We start from the raw sequence: 23,639 nt of genomic DNA, 5'->3' as shown, positions 1-23,639 counted from the left end.
CTGCGCCCCCTGCTGTCGCCACCCCGCGCCCAACACAGCCCTGGATATCGTGAGCGCGCGCCGCCGACGCCACTGCGTCGCCCCTGCCACCCATGGCCGCGCCCGGCGTCCACCGGATCCAGAGGTGGGCGGCGCAGGCACTCGTCCTGCCCTTCCCCCTCACCTCCTCCCGCCGGCGGTGGAGCAGCAAGTGTGTAGGCGGCTTTATCTTCTCAGGTGGCGGCGGCGTAGCAGCAAGTGCGTAGGCGGCGTCAAGACTGGATCGGGGTCGGGGGAGAAAAGGAGACCGAAGGAAGAAGATGAAGAATTTTTTTTAAAAAGAGGTGACCCACTGATATATGGGTCCACTAGTCAGTGTAAGTGACTGAAATTTAGAAGCTACCGTTGAAGCTGAGTAAAAATAGGGACTGTAAAATTTAGGAAGAAGTCCCTAAACGACGAGTAGGGACCTTGTGTTAGGGGTGACTGCTGAAAATGCTCTTAGTTGACTCTTACAGACTATTACTTCCTGTTAGAAAACTGCAAGGGAGACCCTAAAGTATAATAGAAATCTAAATTCGCATTCGTGAGGATTTGAACTCAGGCGTTGGGATTGCACACCCACTTCCCAAACCAAGCGAGCTAGGGTCACGCCGCTTGTAGACGTATTATTTCATACAGGTCACGCCATGTCGTTTGCGTAAAAATAATTGCAGGGAATGTAAAGTGTTTGTTTTGCACTGCACCAGAATCAAATAAGTACACAATACGATACTACAATGTGCTTGAAATACAATTTTTGGTTGTTTGGGCTTCAAGCCTGACCTTAACGGGCCCTGGGCCTTGGTCCGACTTATGGTGCAGATAATTCCAAGCTTGCGTAATCCGGATGGGATCCGTGCGCGTACAACCTACGCATATCCTCGAAATTTACTCGTAGCACCCTCGATATTAACTGCCATCCGGTCGAGCTGGACAGCATATTGAACAAACCTAGGGCTGACAATACCAAGGCGAGAAGCTCCATGTGTCTCCACGATCGTGCCAACCATAAATCACCTTTTCCGAATGCAACAGATTGCATGGTACCGTACAACGTGTATGTACTTCAAACGCGCAATCATATTCCCTTTGCGGCTTTGCCTGATCCGTCTCGATCCCCTTCTCTCTTCGGCTGTTCCTCCGCTGATTTCCTGATTTTACTACTACTACTTCGAAACGCGTCATCATCGGAAACATCGATCAACCATCTGCGTATAATACCTTTCTCTTCTCCTCCTCTGTCCCTGGCTTGCTCCTACGTGAAAGCTCCTGGGAATCACGAGTATAGATTGATTGGAGTGTGGAGTTCGTCCAGGCATCGCATCATGTGCTAGCCAATGCTCACAAGCGATTCGGTTTCTCAGTTGGCCGTTTAAATCGGCCGATCTCGTTCTCCTCCGCCTCGTCCATGCCGAGGAGTTCGATCGTGTTTGCGCGGCTAATTCCTTTTGCCGCGTAGCTCCTCGTACGCTTGCGTTTTGTTGGTTTCCATCGTGACAAGAAGCTAGCATGAAGGGCGCGGTCGACGACGTCTTCCTCAAGGCAATGTTCGCGAGGAAGGAGTCTTCGTCGTCTCCGTCTCCCTCCTCCAGCTGCCTCACCAAGGCCGTCATGCTCCTCGTGATCTTCGCCGTGGGCGTGGTCGCCGGCCTCTTCACGGCCACCGGGCCTTCCCGCTGCGCCCAGTGCCACAGCAGCAGGGTCGTGTTCCCGAGCACCGCCGCCACCGTGTACCCCGACGCCGATGCCGATGCCGTTCCCGGCTTCGCGGAGTTCGCGGCCCCGACGCGGTTGATGCACGGCATGACGGACGCGGAGCTCTTCTGGCGCGCCACCATGGTGCCGGCCCCGGGCGCGTACCCGTTCAAGCGCGTCCCCAAGGTGGCCTTCATGTTCCTCGCCGGCCGCGGCGTCCTCCCGCTGGCCCCGCTCTGGGAGCGCTTCTTCCGCGGCCACGAGGGCCGCTTCTCCGTCTACGTCCACGCGCCGCCCGGGGTCGCCATCAACGTGTCCAGCGACTCGCCCTTGTACCGCCGCGAGATCCCAAGCCAGGTTAGTAGTCAATGCCGATCGCTAACTAACTCGATCGCGATCCCCGCATCTGATCCTTATCCTGATCTTGATCCTTTCTGTTTGATCGATCCGTATGATCTCTCTCTGCAGGCGACCTCGTGGGGCTCGGTGTCGCTGATGGACGCGGAGAAGCGACTGCTGGCGAACGCGCTGCTGGACTTCTCCAACGAGCGCTTCGTGCTGCTCTCCGAGAGCTGCATCCCCGTGCAGCCCTTCCCGGTGGTGCACGACTACCTCGTCGGCTCCCGGCACAGCTTCGTCGAGGTGTACTACGTGCCGAGCAAGCAGTGCCGGGGCCGGTACAACCGACGCATGGCGCCGGACATCACGCTGCGCCAGTGGAGAAAAGGGTCCCAGTGGTTCGAGCTCAGCCGTGACGTGGCCACGGCCGTCCTGGCCGACGCCAAGTACTACCCGCTCTTCCGGAAGCACTGCCGGCCGTCGTGCTACCCCGACGAGCACTACATCCCGACGATGGTGAACATGCTCCACGGGCACCGGAACTCGAACCGCACCATCACATTCGTCGACTGGTCCAAGGGGGGACCTCACCCGGCCAAGTACGGCGCCGGCGATGTCACGGTGGAGCTGATCCAGAGAATCAGGAGGAGGACTGGGAGGCCCTGCCTGTACAATTCTCGGCCGACGTCGATGTGCTTCCTCTTTGCGAGGAAGTTCACGCCTGACATGCTCGGACCACTGCTCAACATGTCGTCGGCGGTCATGGGGTTTTAGTTTCCGTCACCGTACGTCGACAAATTCGGGCGCTCCAATGTTTTCATACTTAGGATGTATACAAATTCTTGTCAGGTAACTGTAACTGATGAACATACAGAAGGGCTGCATTTGCCGGCTTCTTGTCGAATTTGCTACAGTAGGATGTGCGAAAGGAAACAAGAAGGTTTGGTTAGGCTAGGCATAAGCAGCACATCTCGTTGACTGGTCGAGTCTTTGATGCCTAGTTGTCCCATGGTATTAGTGCAGCACCTACTGTCACTGGCAGGCAGTGTGCAAGTTGCTGGGCTACCAGATGCCAATTGGCATCGAACCACAACTTGCAACATGGTTGGGTTTGGAGGATTTTAGTTGCTCTTTCTTCTCGAGGGACATCAGGGGCCCAACATCTGCTGGGGAGACTGAAGTGCACCAACCATTAATTCCAGACATCCAGCTCCTCCCTCCCCTCAGCTAGATCGTTGCATTCATTTTTCTAGCTTCACTCGAGTACCAGGGATTCATTGCCGTGGTCCAATTTTTGTCGATTTTTCCGGATCGCATGGGATTTCTCAACTTTCCATTGATTATCTTGAATCCCTTGAGATTTCAGAAGCAGCGGCAGCGTGTCAGTTAGTGACAAGAAAGCTGGGGAAAATCACAAAACAATGCCGTAGGTTTCTCAGCCAAGGAAGGGATTAGTCAAAGCTGTCACCAGCACATAGTACTACATGGTAACTGACGAAATAACCACTAATTAGGCAAAGCATAGTTCCCGGTTGCTTTCTGTAAAGGACAAAAAAAAAACACTGGAGAGCAGTTAGCCGGTGTGACTTGGGAGTGCCATTTGGTATGGTACTAAACTACACTTTCAGATAGTAACGAAATAAATGAACTGGAGTAATCAAAAGGCAACAAAGGACCAAAAGAGAAGGCAAAATCCCGCAAAAAAAGACATGTACATACAGCTCATGGGCCAAGCATGTACGTATCCACAAAATGCTTGGCTCACATTTCATATATGATAATATAACTATATGTAGAACCTGTATGTACAAGGATGCATCTCTTTATATACTCACGCCCTGAGTATTAACAACAAGGCCAAGAGAACTTGATACAGCTGGGCCCTAACATTGCAAGTTCAGGCATAGCAGTCCTTCAGGATTTCAGCAAGGCCAGTGAGCTGCTCGTCAGTAAGCTTTTCCGGGAAGACGATCTCAAGCTTCACCCTTAGGTCTCCCCGTGCGCCTCTCTGTTCGATAATCGGCATTCCTTCCCCTCTGATGACCTTTTCGCGTCCTGGGCAGATGATCTCATCCTGAAATGAGCAGTTGATCTTCTTGCCGCTCAGAAGCCTGAATGAGAATGACCAACCAGTGAGCGCACTCACTAGTGGCACCTCGGCTTTCAGCACCAGGTCGTTGCCTGACCTCTTGAACACCGGGTGTTTCTTCTCGGACACGGTGAAGACAGCATCGGCAGGTAGGCATCCTGGTCTCTCGTCCCCCATGCCTTCAAAAGTGACCTTGTGCCCTTTCCTCCACCCTGGTTTCACCATGATCATCTGGCTCACCTCCTTCTTAACTATTGACCTGTCCAAGGCATTAATCCAGTGAAGGGGATCGGTCCAACAATACTCCAAGGGAGTCCAAAGATGAAGGGAGCTCAGGAGTCACTGTCTCTGATCCCTCCTAGGCCCCCACCCTCACATGTAAACAGAATTATGAATACTGCTTATTGATCAAAAGGACCACTTATTTGCTAGATTATAGATCCAAAAGTAGGGTACTCAAAGCCCTCAACAAACATGTACTACACATATGTGGCAAAGAAAGCAACTTGAAGCCTTAGAATTGTCTGCTTAAGATAGGCCCCTGACACTAAACCCCTTTTAAGAGTACTATTATCATGTCTCAAGTTAGGTAGGATAATCTTGCAAGGATAGGATAGATACCCTCAAGGTAAAAGGTCATGCATCATCAAAGAGCAATTGCCTAAAGGTTTCAAGGTTATGTTCCAAAGTAAGCTAGGTATTCCCCTGACAAATGCAGGCTATAAAGCAGACACCCCACTGTAAAAAAGGTGTGCGACATAGCCTGGAAAGAGGGAAGCGATCGTGCTGGTTTACTATTTGATCGAGCATTTGCAAGCAGTGCCGGGAATTGGGTGGCGAGCACAAAGTGGAACGGATGTCACCATCAGAACAGGTTCTGAATTCTTGCCTATCCTGAAATTTCAGAGCATCCATCACAGAAATCTCATGTTTATAAATCACATCGAGCCTAGCTATTCCGCACGAATTACTTTCCGTTACTACTATCGTGTTCAATAAAATATAGGAAATCTCTAAAATAAACAGATGACGAGCGTTTTTGTTTTGTTTTTGAAACAAGGGGCCCTCCCATCGATTTCCATTAAAGAAACCATGACAAGCGTTTGTTGGTCAGAATTCAGGTGAGAAAGTTCCGATCAATCAGCCTTGTTCATGGATTAGGTGTAACCGGTAACCGCGTTCATGGGGAAAGAGAGAAAAAGAACAATACCCGTTCTTGGTGACGACGTCGCGGGTGAACTTGACCTGCTTCTTGCATCCATGGCAGAGCTCCTCCAGGGTGCACTCCAGGACGCGCTCCAGCGGCGGCGCCTTGCGCATGATGGAGCTGGAGAACTCGGCGAAGGCGCGCCTCCCGCCCGTGTTGCCGGAGCTGTACACCTTGGTGAACTCCCTGGCCGGCGTGGCGGGCGCGCTCCTCATGCAGAACTCGTCGCTGCGCGTCCTCGCCATGCGCGCGCCGGCGCCGCCTCCGCCGCCGACCGTCCAGGAGGGCTTCTCGAACGCCCGCCCGTCGTTGCACGCCCCGAACACCGCCCTGTTCTCCTGCTGGTCCAGGAGCGCCTGCGCGGCGCGCGCAAGAAAGAACAACGTCAGGCCACATTGCGATTCAGAGGAACGCCAGGATGGCAAAGATTATGGGGGCTCGAATTACCTCGTAGGCCTCGGTGATGGCCTTGAAGCGCGCCTCGGCCTCGGGCTTGGAGGACGGCGGGTGCTTGTCGGGGTGCCATTTCTTGGCGAGGCACTTGTAGGCGGCGCGGATTTCCTGCGGCGAGGTCTCCCTGGGGACGTTGAGGATCCTGTGGTACAGCTCCGGTGGGTTCACCATTGGAGGAGAAACTCCCGATGGGAGGGCGAGAGAGGAGGAGGGGAAAGCGAGAAAAGGGTGAGGAAGAGAGAGAAATGAGGGGAGTGGTGGGTTTGACGCAGAGGAAGGTGGTTAGCGGCAGAGAGGGAAAGGAGGAGGAAGGAATAGAGAGAGCGAGTGAGTTGAGTGTGTGTGAGAGATGAGTGGCTTTTATGTAGGGCCATTTATTTGAACCGGTTTGGGCGACGAGAGAGAAAGAGGGAGTTTTTTTTTTGGGTGATAGAGATAGATTTGTTTGGTATGGTGAACCGTGGAATGGAGCTACCAGTGGGTCAGTGACAGTGGTAGTGTGGTTGAATTGTCAATGGACATGGAGACTAGGGAGTCAAGGCTGTAGGGTGGCGTATTAATGAATTTTTGCAGACGGTACAATATCCATGCAGAGACCGCTTTTATCTTAAGAAAACGGTTTTGGTAATTCTTTAAAAAAACTACTCCCTTCGATCCTAAATTGTTGTCGAAATATTACATATATCTAGACATTTTTTAAGAATAGATACATCCAATTTTGGTTAAATTTGAGTCAAGAATTTAGAATCAGAGGAAGTAGCTGCTAACATTTATACATCGAAAAGGTTATAGTCTAAAAACGGTGGCGGGTTTTCCGGCTAATGACGGTTTTCTCTTTGCAAGTAAGTCAATTCCAACATCAATGTTTTTAGTGTTGTCTGAATAAAATTTAGCTATGTGCACTGTATCCTTGCATTGTAAAAAAAATAAACATCTAAAAAAAGAGCAAGACATAAATAAACTTGATGTGAAGATTCAAAGACTTGTGGATGGGACTAGAGAAAATCTCGCGCTAGATCGCTAGATATTGGCAATCGCATGAAAATGTCTCCATCCGTCTGGAAATTCTTTGGTAGGTACAACTGTAGTGTATGATAGTGGATATCTGCGGTAAAGTATTATACTGCTCCCTCCGACCATTTCCTTCTTATAAGGACGGTGAATTTAGGACAGGTCCAGCAGTTTTCCTAAAGTATCTCCCCTATATCTCAAAATGGGGGACTCCCCTAAAAATATTTTCTCCTAAAAATTGCCCAACTCCAGCAGTTCCCCTAAAAGATCTCACATAATCTATATTTTAAGAATTTTGTGTAACAACCATTTTCTTTTTCTTTTTTTTGCGCTGGATTTCCCCCCTCTCCCTCTATTTCTTCCCCACGAGCTGTCTCTTTTTCCTCCTTTCTTCCCCACCGATCCGTCAGCCGCCCCTGCTCCTTCTCCCCAAACCCCGGCAAGCCAGCCCGCCGCCCGCGAGGCAGAATCGCTCCCATCTGGTCATCGCCGCCCGTGTGCTGGCCGCCGTTGCCCACTTCTAGCCGCTGCCGCCACCCGCATCTGCCACCCCAAATCGAAGCAAGAAACGGAGAAAGGAGAAAGAGGGCGGGCGCGTGGTGGCGGGAGGGAGGCATCGGTTGCTCCTCGCGTGGATAGGGGGAGGGATCGGGCTCCCCGATCTATAGGGGAGAAGGAGCTCTGGATAGAGGATCCCGAAATATCGGGAAGGATTTAGGGGAACTGCTAGACGTCGTTTTTGGACCTTTTCTTCCTAAATTTGGTATTGGAAGGTTTTAGGAGAACCGCTGGACTGCTCTTACAAATGAAGAGCTGGCCGTGCCGTGTTGTTGCATCTTCCATGAGAACTGTTAAAAGCGCGTGACTCTGGCTGGAAAGAGAGAAACGCCAGCCGCATGTGCAAGAGTGGTAGTAGTATAGCCGAGGAGAACCGTGTTTAGGTTCCGGTACCATTACCAGCCTGAGAGAGAGGGAGCGTGATCATGGATGTTTCTTTAACCTGTTGCGGCAGGTGAATGATTGGCGAATAATAAGTACGGCAAGGCAAGCAATCAGCCATTATTGTCCGTACCGGCAGCATTACTGCTACTCCGTGCAAGTCTCCCCTTTTTTTTTTTTTTTGATCGAAGGGGGGGGCGGAGCGGAGCAGCTGTGTGTCGCCACTCGACCCGTCCATTCAGATCAAAGCACTGTTTTGTCAGCCTGTATCGGCTGGCCGCTGAGCCATCGTCTTTTTCCTTGGTCACCTTGCGACTCCGTTTTTTAGTGTCTGTGCTTCTGGAATCTGGATATATCGGCATATTTTACTCGGATGGGACGATCTTACAATTAGTCAAATTGGCCAAGTGTTCCTTGGATTCTTCCGTCGATCGGGCGCGGCACGGCCGTGGTGTGCATGTGCGAAGCGGGAGATATATATCGGACGGTAGGAAGTCGGGAACGCTTTCGTCGCCGCCGGGGACGTCCCGTCACGGATGCCACGCCACGTTGCAACTCTGCTACCGGCCCCGCTTTGTTTGTTCCCAGGATTATAAACTGGGAAAAGAAAAAACATGCAGCGTAAGTCCAAAACGGGGTACGTACGTGTAGGTGCAGCTAGCTTTGGAGGCATGCGTGCGTCCATGGTGGCGACGGGAGCCAGCCAGAGGGAGTTGGGAAGCAAGAAGCTTAAAAGGTTAAAATGGAGAAATTATGAACAACGTGGACATGATATCGTCCTCCTCATCGAGCCGCGAGGTGAAAAAAGAAAATGAAAGCGCGGCTCGATCCGGCGATCCGCGGGCACGTGCGACGCCGTATTAATAAAACCCGAGTGGGGATTTCATTTGTCACCTTGTACGGTCCTTCGAGGGCTCTATGGATGGAGCAGAGCATTCGAGCCTCGTTTCGATCGTCTCTCGATTGGTGGTGGAAACTGGAAAGCCGATTCGCAAGCGCGCGGCCCGTGATATCATATCGTGATCTTCGACAGGATCGCCCGTGCAGTAACTTGCCTGCTGCTGCTGCTAGCAACTAGTACTAGCTGATCGCACCCATATGCATGTGCAGAGAGGGAGATAGGATGGTAGGAGGAGTACGGTGCAGTACATTCCAGCACGGCCAGTCCAGTCCATCGCTGTGGATTTCACGGTGCGCCGCGGGTGGTTGGGGCGCTGTGGCGCCGTGGTGTGTAGCTACGGTCCGGGACAACGGGAGCTTTAGCACGCGTATGTATGTACGTACGTACACGTAGGCGTGTACGCGCCCGACGGGTTTGGGGTCGATTTTGTTTGGATTCCGTACGTGGGGGCGGTGGCCGGTGGGCGAGCCACGCTTCATGTGGCAGGGGCCGGCCGGCTGGTGTATCGTTAAGATCACAGGTCGATCTGAGGAGCACAACCATGCTGAACACGCGGGTGTCAGGTCTTGGCCCGCGTACGACGGTGGGTGTGAATGTTTTCAGATCAAAGTTACTACTCAGCATGCCGCGGAGAGGGCTTGGGTTAACCCACGAGATTTGTCCTCCCCATACCTAAACAATGAAATCCCCATATCTATCCTCTCCAAAATTTACCATTAGCCATACATCAAAGAACATTTAATCCAAATCTCCGATGCAAGTCGAAGAAAAAGAAAATCCTCAAAATAAAGCTGTGATCCAAGCGGCGGCAGCAAGCCGGACCGATGCGGTCCACGCCGGTGAGGAGGGAGAGGCGACACGGCGGGTAGTGGTGAAGGCCGCCTCGAGCTCCCTCGTGGATGGTGGTCCGGGGTGCTGGGGAGGAGGATGGGCAGCGACAGCAGGCGGAGGCGGGAGGCGGTCAGGAGGATGAGGAGGAGAGAAGAAGAGGCTGCAGCCGATCTGGAGAAGACGAGATTGAAGGGAACGATGGTTTCTAGGTCTGCTGTTCCCGGCCTTATTAACGGATAATACCCATACCCTCCCCGTTTCGTTTGGGAAATTTTCTTTTTAGCCATACCCGACCCAACCGTATGGATATGGACAAGGTAATGGGTAATGGATACCCAGCGGCAACCTGAAAGTTACCCCATCAATGTCTGAACCTGTACGTCGAAGCAATATGAAACGTACATGTCCAAAAAATATCAGTAATTGGACATGTGGTGGTAATTTAAGAATCTAGCACGGCTGGAATCCGTAACTTCGAAGCCATGCGGAAAAGAGGGGGACGTGGTCAAGGTCAACACTAGTGGAGCCAGCTCCGAGTGGCGTTCCTTTCACTCACCCGATCGGTCGAGATCTACGCTCCTACGACGAAATCCTGTACACTGCATGCGGAACGAAGAGAGATCTTAGGTTTGAGGTTGACTCGGGGGGTGCTCATAGGGGGAGCGGATCACGATCAATCTCGCGTGAAAAAGGGGCCAAGAAACAATGAGACCACTGCCTGCTGTTGGGAGGTCACTTTTCGCCGACACCCGCTGTCAAATCGAAACCATGAACCATCTCCGATTAGCAATGCCCTACTATAGGATGCAATTAATATTGATTGGAAATTTTCCTTCTTGATCCAAACCCAAGAAGGGGAACTATCAGCTAACACGTCACTCACTGGCTTTAATTTACCTCCCCGGAGGAGCAAAATGTCCATACCAAACTAGCCTTACACAGATCCAATTAGCCACTCCTACGTACGTACGTACCTGCTGCTGAAAGGCATTTGACAGAAGCAGCAATAGAAACAGAAGTATCCATTATGCCATAAAGGCATTGTGTCTGAGTGAACCATGCGAGACGTGGACTTGTTTGGCCCTATTCTAGGCGCGAATCGGAGATTTGAACACTTGATTTTGACAGTTCAACAAAGGTTAGTTGCAGAATGGACAGTGGAGGTGAAACTGTGTAGACCGCAGTGGGAAGAAAGATCCCAATCGCTGGGCTTTGTCAGTGGTGAGTGGATAGTCAGTAGCTAGATGGTTATGCAAATCATTTCTTTCCGTTTTTTTTCTTCCCGCAGGATGAAATGGAATCGGACGATGGCGTTAGCTTATTTTACGACTGCCGAAATGCGATGTACAAACTACTCGTAGTTCGAAAGTACTACTCCGTATAACTTTTCTGTTTTGATTAAGCAAACGATGAAATAGGCAAAACGCAGGTTGGACAAACATGTCCTTAGAATCGCGGGATGGCCCAGCAACTTTTCCTGTTTTTAATTTAAGTTAAGTGCTCCGGTGCAACAACTAAATTCATTATGACAAATTGAACAAAAGTGTGCAATGGTATGGTATGACATTGCCCTTCTCAGTGATACAACATCAGTACACAAAAATACCGGCAAAAAAACATGTGCACACAAAATATATGACCATATGATTCACTCAAAACATTTTGGATGTTTTTTGCTTGCAAAAAAAAATGATGATATATAACACCTTTAATCCAATAGTTAGTGCAGTACTGTTGCATTATTTTAGTACTGATCCTACATGACAAGTAGTTTTGAAAATGGTACTGCTCCAAAGGTTTTATTAATAGCAGGAAAACATTATTGCAATGAATGGTGTAGTCTACTACTCCTAGTTGCTACAGTTTTATTTATAGTTTTGGTTTACCCTTACTCTACCAGTATATGAAAACGATATACCAGTTTTATTTATTCAGCTGAATATTTATTGCAAGAAATGTAGGGTCATTTCTACGTACTCACATGATGACATAGACCGTACTAGCAGCATTAATTTAATTATGTGTACTCAACTAATATCGAGCATAAATGTCCAGGCCGTTTGTAAGCTGAATTTTAGCACTCTAGACGCTTGTCGAAATATGACATGTATCTAGACGCTTTTTCAACATAGATACATCCATATTTGGACAAATTTGAGACAAGTAATATGCGTTGAAGGGAGTACTTGAATACCTGAATTTGCGCAATATATAAGACAATAGTTTGTAACATGGAAATCCACATCAGTTCAGTGACGATTCTCTTCTGACATCACTTATAAATGATAAATTAGCTGCATTGCTACAATATGAACTTTTTAGTCCTATTTACAAATTGAATACTACAAGAGTCATCTCCATGAATACTACAAGAGTCATCTCCATGCAAAATCAATGTAACCAAGTAGGACATAATAAAATGTTGGACCAAACATTGATTCTCACGTATTAACGCCACCCTTCTTCATACATTGGAGTAAAAAACTTAGAAGAACATGCATTGGCTGGTTTGAGATGACAGTTGGTGGGAGAAAATAATGACCTTGTATATTGGAACTTCAAAATTTTGGAAATGGGCCTTGTAAACTGAAAGGGAGTGACTATCATATATGAACAACAGGTTTAGTCAGATGCGTGAGAGGCCTAGGATCATGATTCCCTGATTGATCATCTGTCCGATTGTCGGACGCTTATCGTTGAAAACGCTTTCGACGTGATGGTCCTCGTTAAGCCTGGCTTGTGGGTCTGTCCTGTCAGAATGGCCAAAAACCTAAAATTGGGCAAAACTGTGTCAAAACTTTCTAATGGAGTAAAAAAGAAGAGTGTTTCTTAAATTGGGTAATTTATGTCACAAAGTTTCTTAGAGGGTAAAAAGGTGAATTTACTCTTATCTTTACTAAATCATACCAAGAAATACACATTCATGAAATCATCCTCTACACACTTTATCTTCGGTACAAATATTTTGAAAATACACACAGAAAGGTTGCCAATTCTTGTGTGCGGGTCACCGCTAGTTTTCTTGAAAACAGCAGTACCTTCTCAATCAAGGGAAAAGGTGTCTCCATTTTCCAAACTATGTTTTTTTATGCCCATCTATGTGTATTTTACATCTCCCTTTGGCCTTTTGCTTTTGCCGATAGAAAATTAAGATACGCCCCCTTCTATGTTCTTGATCTTGTTTTGCTCTCCTGTTGGAAGCTGTAAAGGCTGCTTAGAATAGTTCCACTTGACTATGCAATTTCATGTCGGGGGCTAAAGAGGGAGCATGATTAGATTCTATGTTACGTCATTTATCAAGGCTGATTAGTAGGATAAGATCAACGCGATGACAGTTTGGCGCGCACTCTCCTGGGATCCAAATCACAGCTTATCCATCAGCTCCATGGCAACTGAACGGTGCAGCTGATATTTGAGTCGCTTTCATTCGTTTTCTGGATTTGTTTTTTCCCTCACGTCTTTGTTGGAACCGGTGAGCGACGACCTGATGCAACATCAGTACACGACATGCGTCATAAATCAAGATTTTTCTCACTGTAGTGTCGGCAGGTGGGCAAAATATCTAGCTGCCGTTCTGCCTAGATCCTCCAAATTATGTTGAACCCCAGTACGTTTTTTTCGACAATGAGAACTTTTATTGAGTCGAACCCCTATACACTGCAACACGATTGCAAATACTCCATCAGGAGAGCTTTCTGAAAGAAAAGAAAAAGCCCTGATATGTCCGGATGGCAACAGGAACGGTTGATTGAAGCTTTTAGCAAAGAAATCTTAAACAAAAGATATGCCTGATAGGTTGAGGCTGCTGAAAGTATTATTTTCTTATTGCAAGGGGGAGCCTTATCTTTTCTTACACCAGTCTTCAGATGAGAAAGTCATGTTCTGGTCACTGCATGTATATGTATGCAGAATCATCCAAAAGTGGCCACTGAGCACTGATAGAACACACACACACACAACACGCTTGGGCTGTATTGTCTCCTATGGCCACTGAAAGCACAAAAAAGGCTCGATGTTCAAATGTAGGCTAGTCATAGTCTACAAGACACTTGGTATGAATATGATGTTATTTCATAATACTTGTCCATGCTTGGGATTAAGAAAAGGATGGCAGTTGAACAGCCTGGATGATCTTAGCCACAATGAGTTATTGGCTAGTCTTCAGATATACTACACTTCAAGGCTTGCTTGACAAATCTCTAAATGCAGACAATCTTCTGCAACAACCCAGATGCTTTGGCAGAAATTTTGGTTCTTCCAACCCAGTAAACTTCACTGAAAGAGAATCTAAAATTTACAAAGGATGTTTCTCTATCAGTTGAGGAAGAATCCAAAAGTTTTCATCAGATGCTTTAGAGATAAATCACATATACACAGAATACGTGTCAGAGGAACGCCCATGTACGAACACAAGTATGTAGCCCATGCTACAGGCGAGAGTTGGGAGGGATGATTCTGTTAGCTGAGATGTCGCCTACCTGTGATCGTGATCTACTGTCAACGAGTCAAATGAACCACACCAAAGACAACAGGCGAACAGCAACTCGATGAAAGGAGGAATGTAACGTGTGAACTGAAATTTGCAGAATTGGCCTTAAACTCACTATCTAAAAAGAGGACTTAGTCTTAATTAAACCAGAGATTCCTTTCACTAAATCAGCAGTCCAGCGCTCTGATCCTAGGAGTTAATCTAGAACGCTCACGATTCATTGTTCAGCGTGTGATATGTGCACCAGATTTCCATGCTTCGTGGTAGTTTGTTTGTGGTTAGAACTGATAGCACATTGAGATGCAATGCATTTACTTGCCCAGAATCCAGATGCAGGCCCTGTTCAGATGTACATCAGAGTACGGTCAGTATCCTGAATTGTCACCTGGAACTAGTACTGGAACAACGAGGCAACGACCACCAAGAAAATTCAATGAAACGAAGGCCAATATCATGCTTGCAACAAATCTGAAACTACAAGGTGGTAAACTTTCACTTCCAGGTTGTTGAAGTATGTTGATGCAAGTTTATGCAACAGAGGCAACAGAATTTCGATTTTGTTTTTCTGATGAGCAAACATCTAGTTTTGGAACTCTTAATGCAGTCAACCTCCCTAAGAACAGTCTGCTTCAATGGCGAGTGTTTTGGCGACCCCAGGGCATAAATCTTTTCCGAATCCTTCATCTGACAGTGAAACTGTACAGCTATTGATGTTCAGACAGGCCTGCAAAGAATAAAGGACTGTTTAAGAAATATACAATATTCGGTATGGTCAATTAAATCTAGATCTCTAGTCTATAATCTAGAAATAGTTATGAGACAGCGCATATGGAACGGATGATAGCTTCAGAATGGAAAGTTAAAACATCCTGGATGTCTAATCTAATTCCAGTTGCACCATCACTGCAGTCTGCAAAGTCAGAACTGACAGTCATCGCATTCCAAGATTAAATCATGTGCACTGATCCAAATCCACATGCATCAAAAACTCCTATAAAAAGTCAGATTTGATGGTCTCATTTCTCGAGTTCTGAGATTTGAATTATGTACGATTTCACATCAAGAAACTGCAAACATTACCTTCTCAACAACAGATAGAGAGCTCGGATGGTGGCATCTTCCTTGTTGGTAGGATCTGCAAGTTCCACTGGGGTCTCCGAAGCTTGCAAACTTAACTGAAGAAATATTTTTGCCCTTGGGGCAAGACAACTGTACTTTTGCTGTGTCTTTGCCATCATCTGAGATACTTTTATCCCAGGACTCCAAGTCTATGGAAGGATAGTTCTCTGACACAAAGGAGCAAACCTTTGTTGCAACTCTTCTCGAGAACGTAATCTTCGTGGGATCCCCACCCTGCTCCTCAAAAACCACAAGGGTGTTCCCTGATGGGTGAAACCATGACCTTGGGACATGGTACCTTGACCAAAAGCAAAACAGAAAAGTGAAATACAAGAGAATAATGACATGACATAATTTTTTGAACTGTACCAAACACCGTTGCATTACCATCTTTGAGTTGGCTTTCCACATCCAGTCCTGCACTTGCTTGGATTAAATGGTCCTCTGTAGTTACAACTGGGAGTGCACCTGTCATCACTAGAACTAGTCCTAGGCCAATACCTCCCTATGGCATTTCCATTCAACCAAGCCAGGCCTTTCCCCATGGACTGCATGTCTATCCCAACTGGGTCATCTCCTTGTGGAACATCAACATTTACCTAGAATTATGTTGGATTAGTGCATGTAAATAGGGTGTGAAGAATTAATTAGAAATAAAGATCATACAAAGTTACCTTGTACCAAGTCAAAGGTTGACCTTTTGGTGGCTCAGACTGTGGACTCCACCTTTGGTTATTCCCCTGATCAGGCTTGAACAAACCATAATGTTCACCTTCCAACCCAATCTACCAACAGATACATAAGGAAACACAGTCAACTTCGATTATCTGAAATTCTGGACATAAAAATTAAGAGCATCGAAACATATAGGTGGCTACAGAAACAGGGAAGTACTGCATTTCCATCATGTACTTATATTGAGTTCTCAATAGAAATTTGGCTGAACACCATGAATAATCTTGACAACAGTACCTTGTATGCCCAATTATTTGAAGACAAGTCTATGGATCCATTTTTCATCCCAGAGATGTTTACACTTGTAAGGCCCGCCCCTACCCATTCGTAATGAGGTCCTGCGTTCTTAGGAAGTGCAGAAAGTTCCAATAAGATAAGCACATAAGCAGTTTAAAATTACAGTGACCTAACAGAGGGGAAATTCTTTCTCAAAAGTATCTAGAATTGCAGATAACATACATGTACATAGAATAGCATGGGCATGTAAAGAACATCATATATATAATGCAATGTTAATCTCTAATAATTTCTACAGGTAGACACTTACTTGCAATCCAACAGTCATACTCAGTAGTGCAATTTCATTCTTCCCAGGCTTCAACTTGATGGGCATATGCACATTGAAACTTGATTTTGAGCCATTACCATATGCACTACCTGAGAAGATATCTTGATAAGGCAAGTGTGATGGCTGGTGCTGATGATGTACGATTCAGCAACCCTTTGAAAAAGATGTCAAACTGATGCTAGCGTAAACAAGCACTCTACTTAAGTTGATACTGAGAAGATCCATATAGGCTGAATTAGACTGAAGAAACATCCCAGCAAACGTCTACTAGAATACATTAGTTACTTTCTATGGTTTCTTAGCGTAAAGAAAACATTACAAACCAGACCTATAAGCTCATTATTCAGGAAAGCGTGAACAGCATGGCCTTTGGAGTCAATACTAAGAAGTTCACGGTTCCCATTTGTGGGGTAACTTCTGTCTACATTAAAGCTGCAAATTTCATTAAAAAAAAGGGGTCACGTACAGAACTAGAAGTGCACAGAATGCTGCAGGGCAAAATATATTTAGAACATAAGACTAAAACCTCTCTTTGGTTGATCAATTTATTCAATAAGCATATATGAAACAGCCCGTAGTACACCAACCTTGTTGTATGCCACAGGTAGTCCGTAGAGTCTTTTGTTGTATTAATATGGTCTACAAATCCATTTCTTATGAAGTCATTTTTATCCCAAATCCCAGTTTTCTCTCTGAAAATGCTCCACCGATCAGGTTTCGTTGATTGCAGAGTTTCTGGAACCATGTCCACCATCAAAGTTTGGGATTGAACCTAAAGATGATCAACCATCAGAATCAAACTTATAAGTAAAAGAAGTTGTGTGCCATATATTGAATAACATCTTTTTTGTGTGTCAACTTCTCAATGATAAAGGTATTCAACTGCTATTTATTCTGTCATTTTCTGAGAAGGATGTTATCCATTTCAATGACAAGGCGTAATGTGTTTCTTTGATTGGGAACTATTAATAAGAAAATTGAATACCTTTGCAGTGTTGAAAACCGCATTCTTGCAATCAGGTAGGATGCTGACTGACCAAGCTGGAAGATCATATTGTCTGCTCCTGAAAGTGACAACTGTGTCATTTTCTGGGTCAATGTTAGCTAGGAATGCAACACATCCTCCTGAGTGATCAGTGTAAACATCAGCCTGCAAAGAAAAGTTTAAACTATTAATTTCCAGTGGAATATGAAAAAGGGCAATGGTGGTGTGCAGGAACACACAGGTTGAGGTTGATTTACAGTGACCTATAAAGCAGCATGTATCATGTAAGCATAAGGTGCTATTTACAACAGAGATGGGTTTTACTTATTTCTAGAAGAAAAGAGCCCAGGCTTATAAATTATAACCACCCAATGGAAGACCATAAAGCTTACCTCTTGTTTAGTCCCAAGAGAAAGTGACGTTAAGTTGCCATAGAGCAGGCTATGTTCGCACAATTTTATTGATTTGTGGAGGTCCCTCAGATGTGCCCATTTTGGAAGCCTCGTAAGGCCTGAAATTCGGATCAATTAACAATTTTAAAATGGATCTAAGCAAAAGATTATTGGTGGATCTATAAGTGCAATAGAGCCTGACCATATTCATCAATCGGTGCATCATAGTCATAGCTAGTAGTAATAAATGGCCCTCCAGTAGTGCGACCAAAGTTTGTTCCACCATGGTACTTCAAGAACATAACGAAGACTTGGTCAAATTAGTAGGATGAAATTATCATCAGTTACACTACTGACATAATATGGTCTCAGATAATTGACTGTAATTAACAGCAGATAAACAACAGTGTATCTTTGTCAGGTCAGAATATGAGACGCGTGACCCTTTGTAAAGTTAGAATATGATTTATTTGTTTGAGAATCAAGTCAGAATATGAACTGTGCGCAAGGCAATACCACATAGTAATTCTGAACGCTGCCACCTTTCTGAAAAAAACGTGCAACAGAAAATGCAACATCCTCAGGGGGTCTGTGGGGGTTACTTTCACCAAAAGTCTGGAACCTAAACAAAAATGGAAATAAAAAGAAGCAAGAGATTATTTCCTTTCAATTTGATAATAATGGAGAGAAAAATGATGGACAACATTTCGTCCATATTGTGCAACAATAATAGAAGTAACTATAAATTGTAATCGGTTGCGAATGGAAGCGTGACAGGTACAATTACCATCCAGGCCAATTCTCTGTCCAAATTTTTGGCTTGGTTGGTGAATTTGTCTTGAATTGGTCACAATAGAATGAATTACATGTGTTTATCTGCAAATGCCAATATCATCGATGAATAGATCAGCCAAAAAAGATCTTTACTCCATCTGCTAAAAACTCTACTGCAGATTCGTATGTATCGACTATCAACTACAAAGTGCATGCATGTATATATGCCAAGAACCATGAATATTTGTGAAGTGTGCATGTATAGTCCTGGGAGCAGCAACATTTCTATACTTTGGAGTCCTTAATGGCAAAGTTGCAACTACCAATTTTCTGTCCTTTAGTCTTGTTTTCCCCTATCGTAGTGGCTCTCAATTTGAACACACAATTTCAGGAGCAAGCCATCATTCATCAAACACAATGTTAGCAAAGAAATTATTGCAGTTGTCTCAGTCACTAACTCTATCAAAAAATTGATGACAAACGTGGCAATTTGAGTGGTAGTATGTTTGATGATGCCATCCATTTCCTAAAACAGAGGGAATTGGAGTACTGACCACATGTTCAGGAGCATCATACTGCTGGCACATGATCCAAGGGACGCCGGTGTTCTGAGCCAGAGCCATACTAGCAGCCCACATTGCATATGCCTTTCCGTCAGCCCCATAAGCTTGTTCAGTATCTCCATACTCATTTTCAATCTGCCATGCAACAATTAAGCTCCAGATAATCTAAACCTGTTACCTGTCATTGTGAGGAACATCGATCTTAAAGTTGACCTGAGCTAGGATGATGTGCCCACCCTGGGAAGCAAAAAACCGCTCTCTCTTCATCATGTCCACAATTTTCGTCGTGAAGCTCTTCATATGAGACTACATCAGAAAAAATATGTTCCGGATTATCAGGCAAACAGGCAAGCTTGCCGCAAAACGCCAGACAGAATTCATAGCCACCCTCACCTTGAACGGCTCGTTGTTCGTCCGGAATACTGCCCCAGGAATGTAATGCAGCCACACCGGCACGCCCCTGAAAACCCCAAACACAAACAAACAAACCCATACGGCACAGGAATGAAACCACGACAATTACGTACTAACCACAACCTATCGTAAGTTCGTAACCGTAAAACCACAACCGTAAACGAGAGGAAGGGGACTGCGGACCCGAAGTTCCACTCGGCGGCAACGAAGGGCCCGATGCGCAGCATCAAGTAGAGCCCGGCGTCCTTGACGACCTTGGCGAACCGCACCAGATCGAACCGGTCCTCGAAGTAGTACTGCAACAACCCATTCACCAATCGCAAACATGAAAACCCCCCACAGTCTGTGACGAACAGACTAAAAATGCGGGACAAAAATTTGAAGCGACGCGCGCGCGGCAGGCGGGCGGACGGACCTCGCCGGGGGCGGTCTCGTGGCCGTTCCAGAACACGTAGGTCTCGATGCAGTCGGCGCCGCCGTCCTTGGCTTCGGCCACCAGCTTGGGCCACATCTGCGAGCACGCGCAGGCGCAACGAGCAAAGGTTATTAGTACTGTCTTCTCCTACTAATGTAATGTTAATGCAAGTGCTGGGTGAGGAGCGCAGGGGCGTACCGCGGGGACGCTGCGCGGGTAGTGGATGGATGTGGAGATGAGGAGGCGGCGGCGGCCGGAGATGATGAGGGAGCGGCCGTCGTACGTCACACCGGAGTCGGCGGCGGCGGCGACGAGGAGGAGGAGCAACGGAAGCAGCAGCGGCAGCAGCAACGGAAGGAACCGAACGGGGGCGGCGGCCATGGCTGCAGTCGAGCCGTCGAGGTGGTGGCCTTGTGTGTACGGTCCGGCGGTGGTGGTAGTGGTATAAATAGCGAGTGGCAGTGCGTCAGGGTTAAAGGGGGGAGAGACCCGAGAGAGCGTGAGACGCCGCGCCGTGGCGTTGGGGCGGGGAGGGAGGACGAGAGCGATCTGCTCGGAAATTATTGCACGGAGACTGGTGTTTGAATTGCTGGTGTTTCGCCTCGACGACGGATTGACTGCGGCACCTCTCCCTCTCTTGGCGGTGTGCCGTGGCAGGGCAGCTGCCCAGTTTCGCTTTCACATTCCTCCGGACCCTTGGCCCCGGTCGGCCACAGCCCAGAGCTGGTGCTTCGGTTTGGCGTGCGCAGAGGATGCGAGAGGACTTCAGAGACGCGTGGGGGTGGGAGGAACCGGGAACCGGGGAGCGACCGAGCGAGTCGGCGTCGCGGCGCATGTGACTCCGGTCGGAAGAGCAGCGAGCAGTCCAACGACCATGCCCTGCCGGCCTGCCAGGGACCCACTGCTTCGGCGGTAGACTCCGTCCCGTTTCAAGACTTTGATTCTCGGTGTGGATTTTCCTAAGTCACCTGTGTGAGGCTGAAACGTGGATCCCACGGTTGGTTGACCCACTTGTCAGCCTCACAAGACTTAATTCAGAGAATACTCGTCGTTTGACTCTTCGAGAGAGGAAACGTGGCATGAAGAAGACGCAGTAATATGAAAAGGTAACGGAAATGGACACGGCCCATTTATAACTAGGAATCGAATGACACAGGTGACGTGGCGTTAAACCAAATTAAATTCAATTGTTGTATTGGATGTAGTAAAAGCTGTATTATCAATAATAGGTGGGGCAAAGACACTAAAACCTATTTTAGCCCAAACCTATCACGTATGTCAAATGAGTAAAGTACATATTAAAACCTTGGCCTACTGGACCAATTCTGAAATTTTATAATCCTTTAAATCAACATCTTGTCTTTATTAATCCCGTCTTATCTCAACCTTCGGATCAAACACCTTTGGAGAGAATGGGATTGCTGACATTACGTTTAAAATTTGTAATGGACACGAATAGCGCGGCTGGCTCCAGCGCGCGGACGGCTCGGAGGGCAGGCATGCAGGCAGCGCATGTACGATCGATGATAGCATGTAGCCATGTACGGAGTAATACATGCGCATGTTTTTTAAATTTGAAATTTCAAAATGGTATAACTCTTCAACCGTATATCCGATTTAGAATCCATCTTCGTAGTTAGTTTCGTCTCGACAAAATCTTCAACACTAGATATCATATGGATGTGTTTCGATAAAAAATAATTTTGTCTTCAAATTACCACCCATTAATATATCAAGTTGTCACTCTTCTCATAACAAGTTATCACGGGGCGTAAGTTAACTACATACGGCATACAACATGGGATGTTAGTTTGTGCAATAAAGTTAGCATCCCAATATATATGAAATCGTCACCTGATAATTTATCAAGTCGCCATCCTTGGTATTAACAAATACCGCGATAACTCTATACAAGGTGATTTGTGCAGTAATGTTAGCATCTCATATATATGAAATTGCCGCTCGATAATATATCAAGGTGCCATCTCTGATATTAACAAATACCATAGGATAACTCCATACAAAATAAGATGGTGATAGATAGCATCCCAATATATATGAAGTTGCCGCCCGATAATATATTAAGTTTCCATCCTTGATATTAAGAAATACCACGGGGTAACTTCATACAAAATAGAATGGTGACTTATGGAATAAAGTTAGTATCCCAATATATATGAAGTTGCCGTCCGATTATATATCATGTTGTCATCCCCGATGTTAACAAATACCACGGGGTAACTCTGTACAAATATGATGGTGATTTGTGCAGTAAAGTTAGCATCCCAATATATACGAAATTGCCACCCGATAATATATATATCAAGTTGCCATCTCCGATATTAACAAATACCACGGGGTAACTCTGTACAAATATGATGGTGATTTGTGTAGTAAAGTTAGCATCCCAATGTATACGAAGTTGCCACCTGATAATATATCAAGTTGCCATCCCCGATATTGACAAATACCACGGGGTAACTCTGTACAAAATAGGATGGCGATTTGTGCAGTAAAGTTAGTATCCCAATATATACGAAGTTGCCACCTGATAATATATCAAGTTGCCATCCCCAATATTAACAAACACTACCACGGAGTAACTCCATACAAAATAGGATGATATGCTTTATGTGTGGAAATTACCATATTATAATATATGAAGTGACCACTATGTTAGCACTAAGTCATCACGTGGTGACATTTTTTAAAGTAGTATGGTGCCTTATACTCCCTCCGTCCCTAATTAACTGACGTGGATTCTTATACAAATCCACGTTAGTTAATTTGGGATGGAGGGAGTATGCATTATCGCATGGTAACAAAAATGTCTAATTTCTTTTTGTCAAAACATATCCTAATGAGATTAGATTTGAATCTCTTATCGAAACAATTTCAACGGTGAAAAGAGACTGCGGATGGAGCGATGATTTGAGCGACAAACCATTTTAATTTTCAGAAATCAACTCGGTATATTATTTTGTGCAGCTAGCAGTCTTTTTTCACTTTTAATGATGCCTAGAAACAAAAAGGTGCATGTATGCGTGCGTGCAAGCAGCAGCTAGCTGCGCTGGAGCACGTATGTCGCGCGGCCATGCAAGCACGGACCGTATTCGCTGCATCGGCAGGGTCGTCGCGCGAGAAAATCGCCGAAAGAAGCACGTCGCGCGAGGAGACCTCCCAGCGAACGTTCGTTCAATATAATTCCCGATTTGTAATTTGTTGAGTAACTTAGCTAACAAATTATCACAATAATAGCATGTCTTTGATAATTTGCTTCGTTTAATTGGACACCTTGATCGATTTACACTTTTCTGCTTTTAACCGTGAAATGACACAAACACCCGGCGCATGCGCACAGCTGTATGGACACCTGCGCGTGTGTGGCATTGAAGAAAATGAAGACATCTATTTTTCTCCTAATATTTTTTTGCTAAAATTATCACAATCTAAGTTATCTTCTAGTTCAATGGATTTTTGGATAAAAATATCGAGATTTGTCTATCTTGTCGGTAGTTCCGCTCTCTCAAACAGGATTTGGTTCTTGAAGGTCGAGACTAAACTGGGTCAACAAGGATACGGTGCTGATTTCAGGAATTGATTATTTAGGGTTTATTGGTTTATTTCGGACTTGGTCTATAATTTTAAGGTACTTTACTCGTTGAAAACCATTTTCGTCACGAGTAATTTAGACGGTAT

The 23,639-nt window shown here is 46.1% G+C and overlaps 3 protein-coding genes across 3 annotated transcripts; 1 reads left to right on the top strand and 2 right to left on the bottom strand.

The window, feature by feature from the left end:
* The first annotated feature begins 1,037 nt into the window (after positions 1 to 1,037).
* On the top strand, positions 1,038 to 3,085 carry LOC100845991. Its single transcript, XM_003567277.4, has 2 exons — positions 1,038 to 2,073; positions 2,185 to 3,085. The coding sequence occupies exons 1-2, from the start codon at positions 1,531 to 1,533 to the stop codon at positions 2,827 to 2,829; spliced, it is 1,188 nt and encodes a 395-aa protein (XP_003567325.1). The 5' UTR covers positions 1,038 to 1,530; the 3' UTR covers positions 2,830 to 3,085.
* Positions 3,086 to 3,732: 647 nt separating this feature from the next.
* Positions 3,733 to 6,157, bottom strand: LOC100839987 (dnaJ protein homolog 1). The gene is made up of 3 exons (XM_003564703.4): positions 5,799 to 6,157; positions 5,355 to 5,707; positions 3,733 to 4,403 (listed from the first exon to the last, which is right to left on the bottom strand). The coding sequence occupies exons 1-3, from the start codon at positions 5,973 to 5,975 to the stop codon at positions 3,953 to 3,955; spliced, it is 981 nt and encodes a 326-aa protein (XP_003564751.1). The 5' UTR covers positions 5,976 to 6,157; the 3' UTR covers positions 3,733 to 3,952.
* Positions 6,158 to 14,394: 8,237 nt separating this feature from the next.
* On the bottom strand, positions 14,395 to 20,497 carry LOC100845686 (beta-galactosidase 3). The gene is given in 18 exon segments (XM_024460161.1): positions 14,395 to 14,699; positions 15,056 to 15,392; positions 15,482 to 15,693; positions 15,769 to 15,879; positions 16,067 to 16,174; positions 16,377 to 16,486; positions 16,726 to 16,829; positions 16,985 to 17,169; positions 17,383 to 17,547; positions 17,775 to 17,893; positions 17,977 to 18,064; positions 18,291 to 18,396; positions 18,562 to 18,650; positions 19,103 to 19,246; positions 19,325 to 19,571; positions 19,709 to 19,821; positions 19,941 to 20,036; positions 20,139 to 20,497. Coding segments are annotated over 18 exon segments (2,628 nt in total). The 5' UTR covers positions 20,322 to 20,497; the 3' UTR covers positions 14,395 to 14,588.
* Between the last annotated feature and the right edge of the window lie 3,142 nt (positions 20,498 to 23,639).

Source organism: Brachypodium distachyon, chromosome 2 (genome assembly GCF_000005505.3).
Source record: "Brachypodium distachyon strain Bd21 chromosome 2, Brachypodium_distachyon_v3.0, whole genome shotgun sequence".
In the NCBI taxonomy this organism is placed as follows: Eukaryota; Viridiplantae; Streptophyta; class Magnoliopsida; order Poales; family Poaceae; genus Brachypodium; species Brachypodium distachyon.
This window is presented reverse-complemented; position numbering and strand designations above follow the sequence as displayed.

Excerpts from the sequence above, each read along its gene's own strand:
- LOC100845991 (XM_003567277.4), top strand. The coding sequence starts at position 1,531 with ATGAAGGGCGCGGTCGACGACGTCTTCCTCAAGGCAATGTTCGCGAGG. Across the intron at positions 2,074-2,184 it reads GCCGCGAGATCCCAAGCCAG|GCGACCTCGTGGGGCTCGGT; the intron begins GTTAGTAGTCAA and ends CTCTCTCTGCAG.
- LOC100839987 (XM_003564703.4), bottom strand. The coding sequence starts at position 5,975 with ATGGTGAACCCACCGGAGCTGTACCACAGGATCCTCAACGTCCCCAGG. Across the intron at positions 5,708-5,798 it reads CCATCACCGAGGCCTACGAG|GCGCTCCTGGACCAGCAGGA; the intron begins GTAATTCGAGCC and ends CGCGCCGCGCAG. Across the intron at positions 4,404-5,354 it reads GACGTCGTCACCAAGAACGG|GTCAATAGTTAAGAAGGAGG; the intron begins GTATTGTTCTTT and ends TGCCTTGGACAG.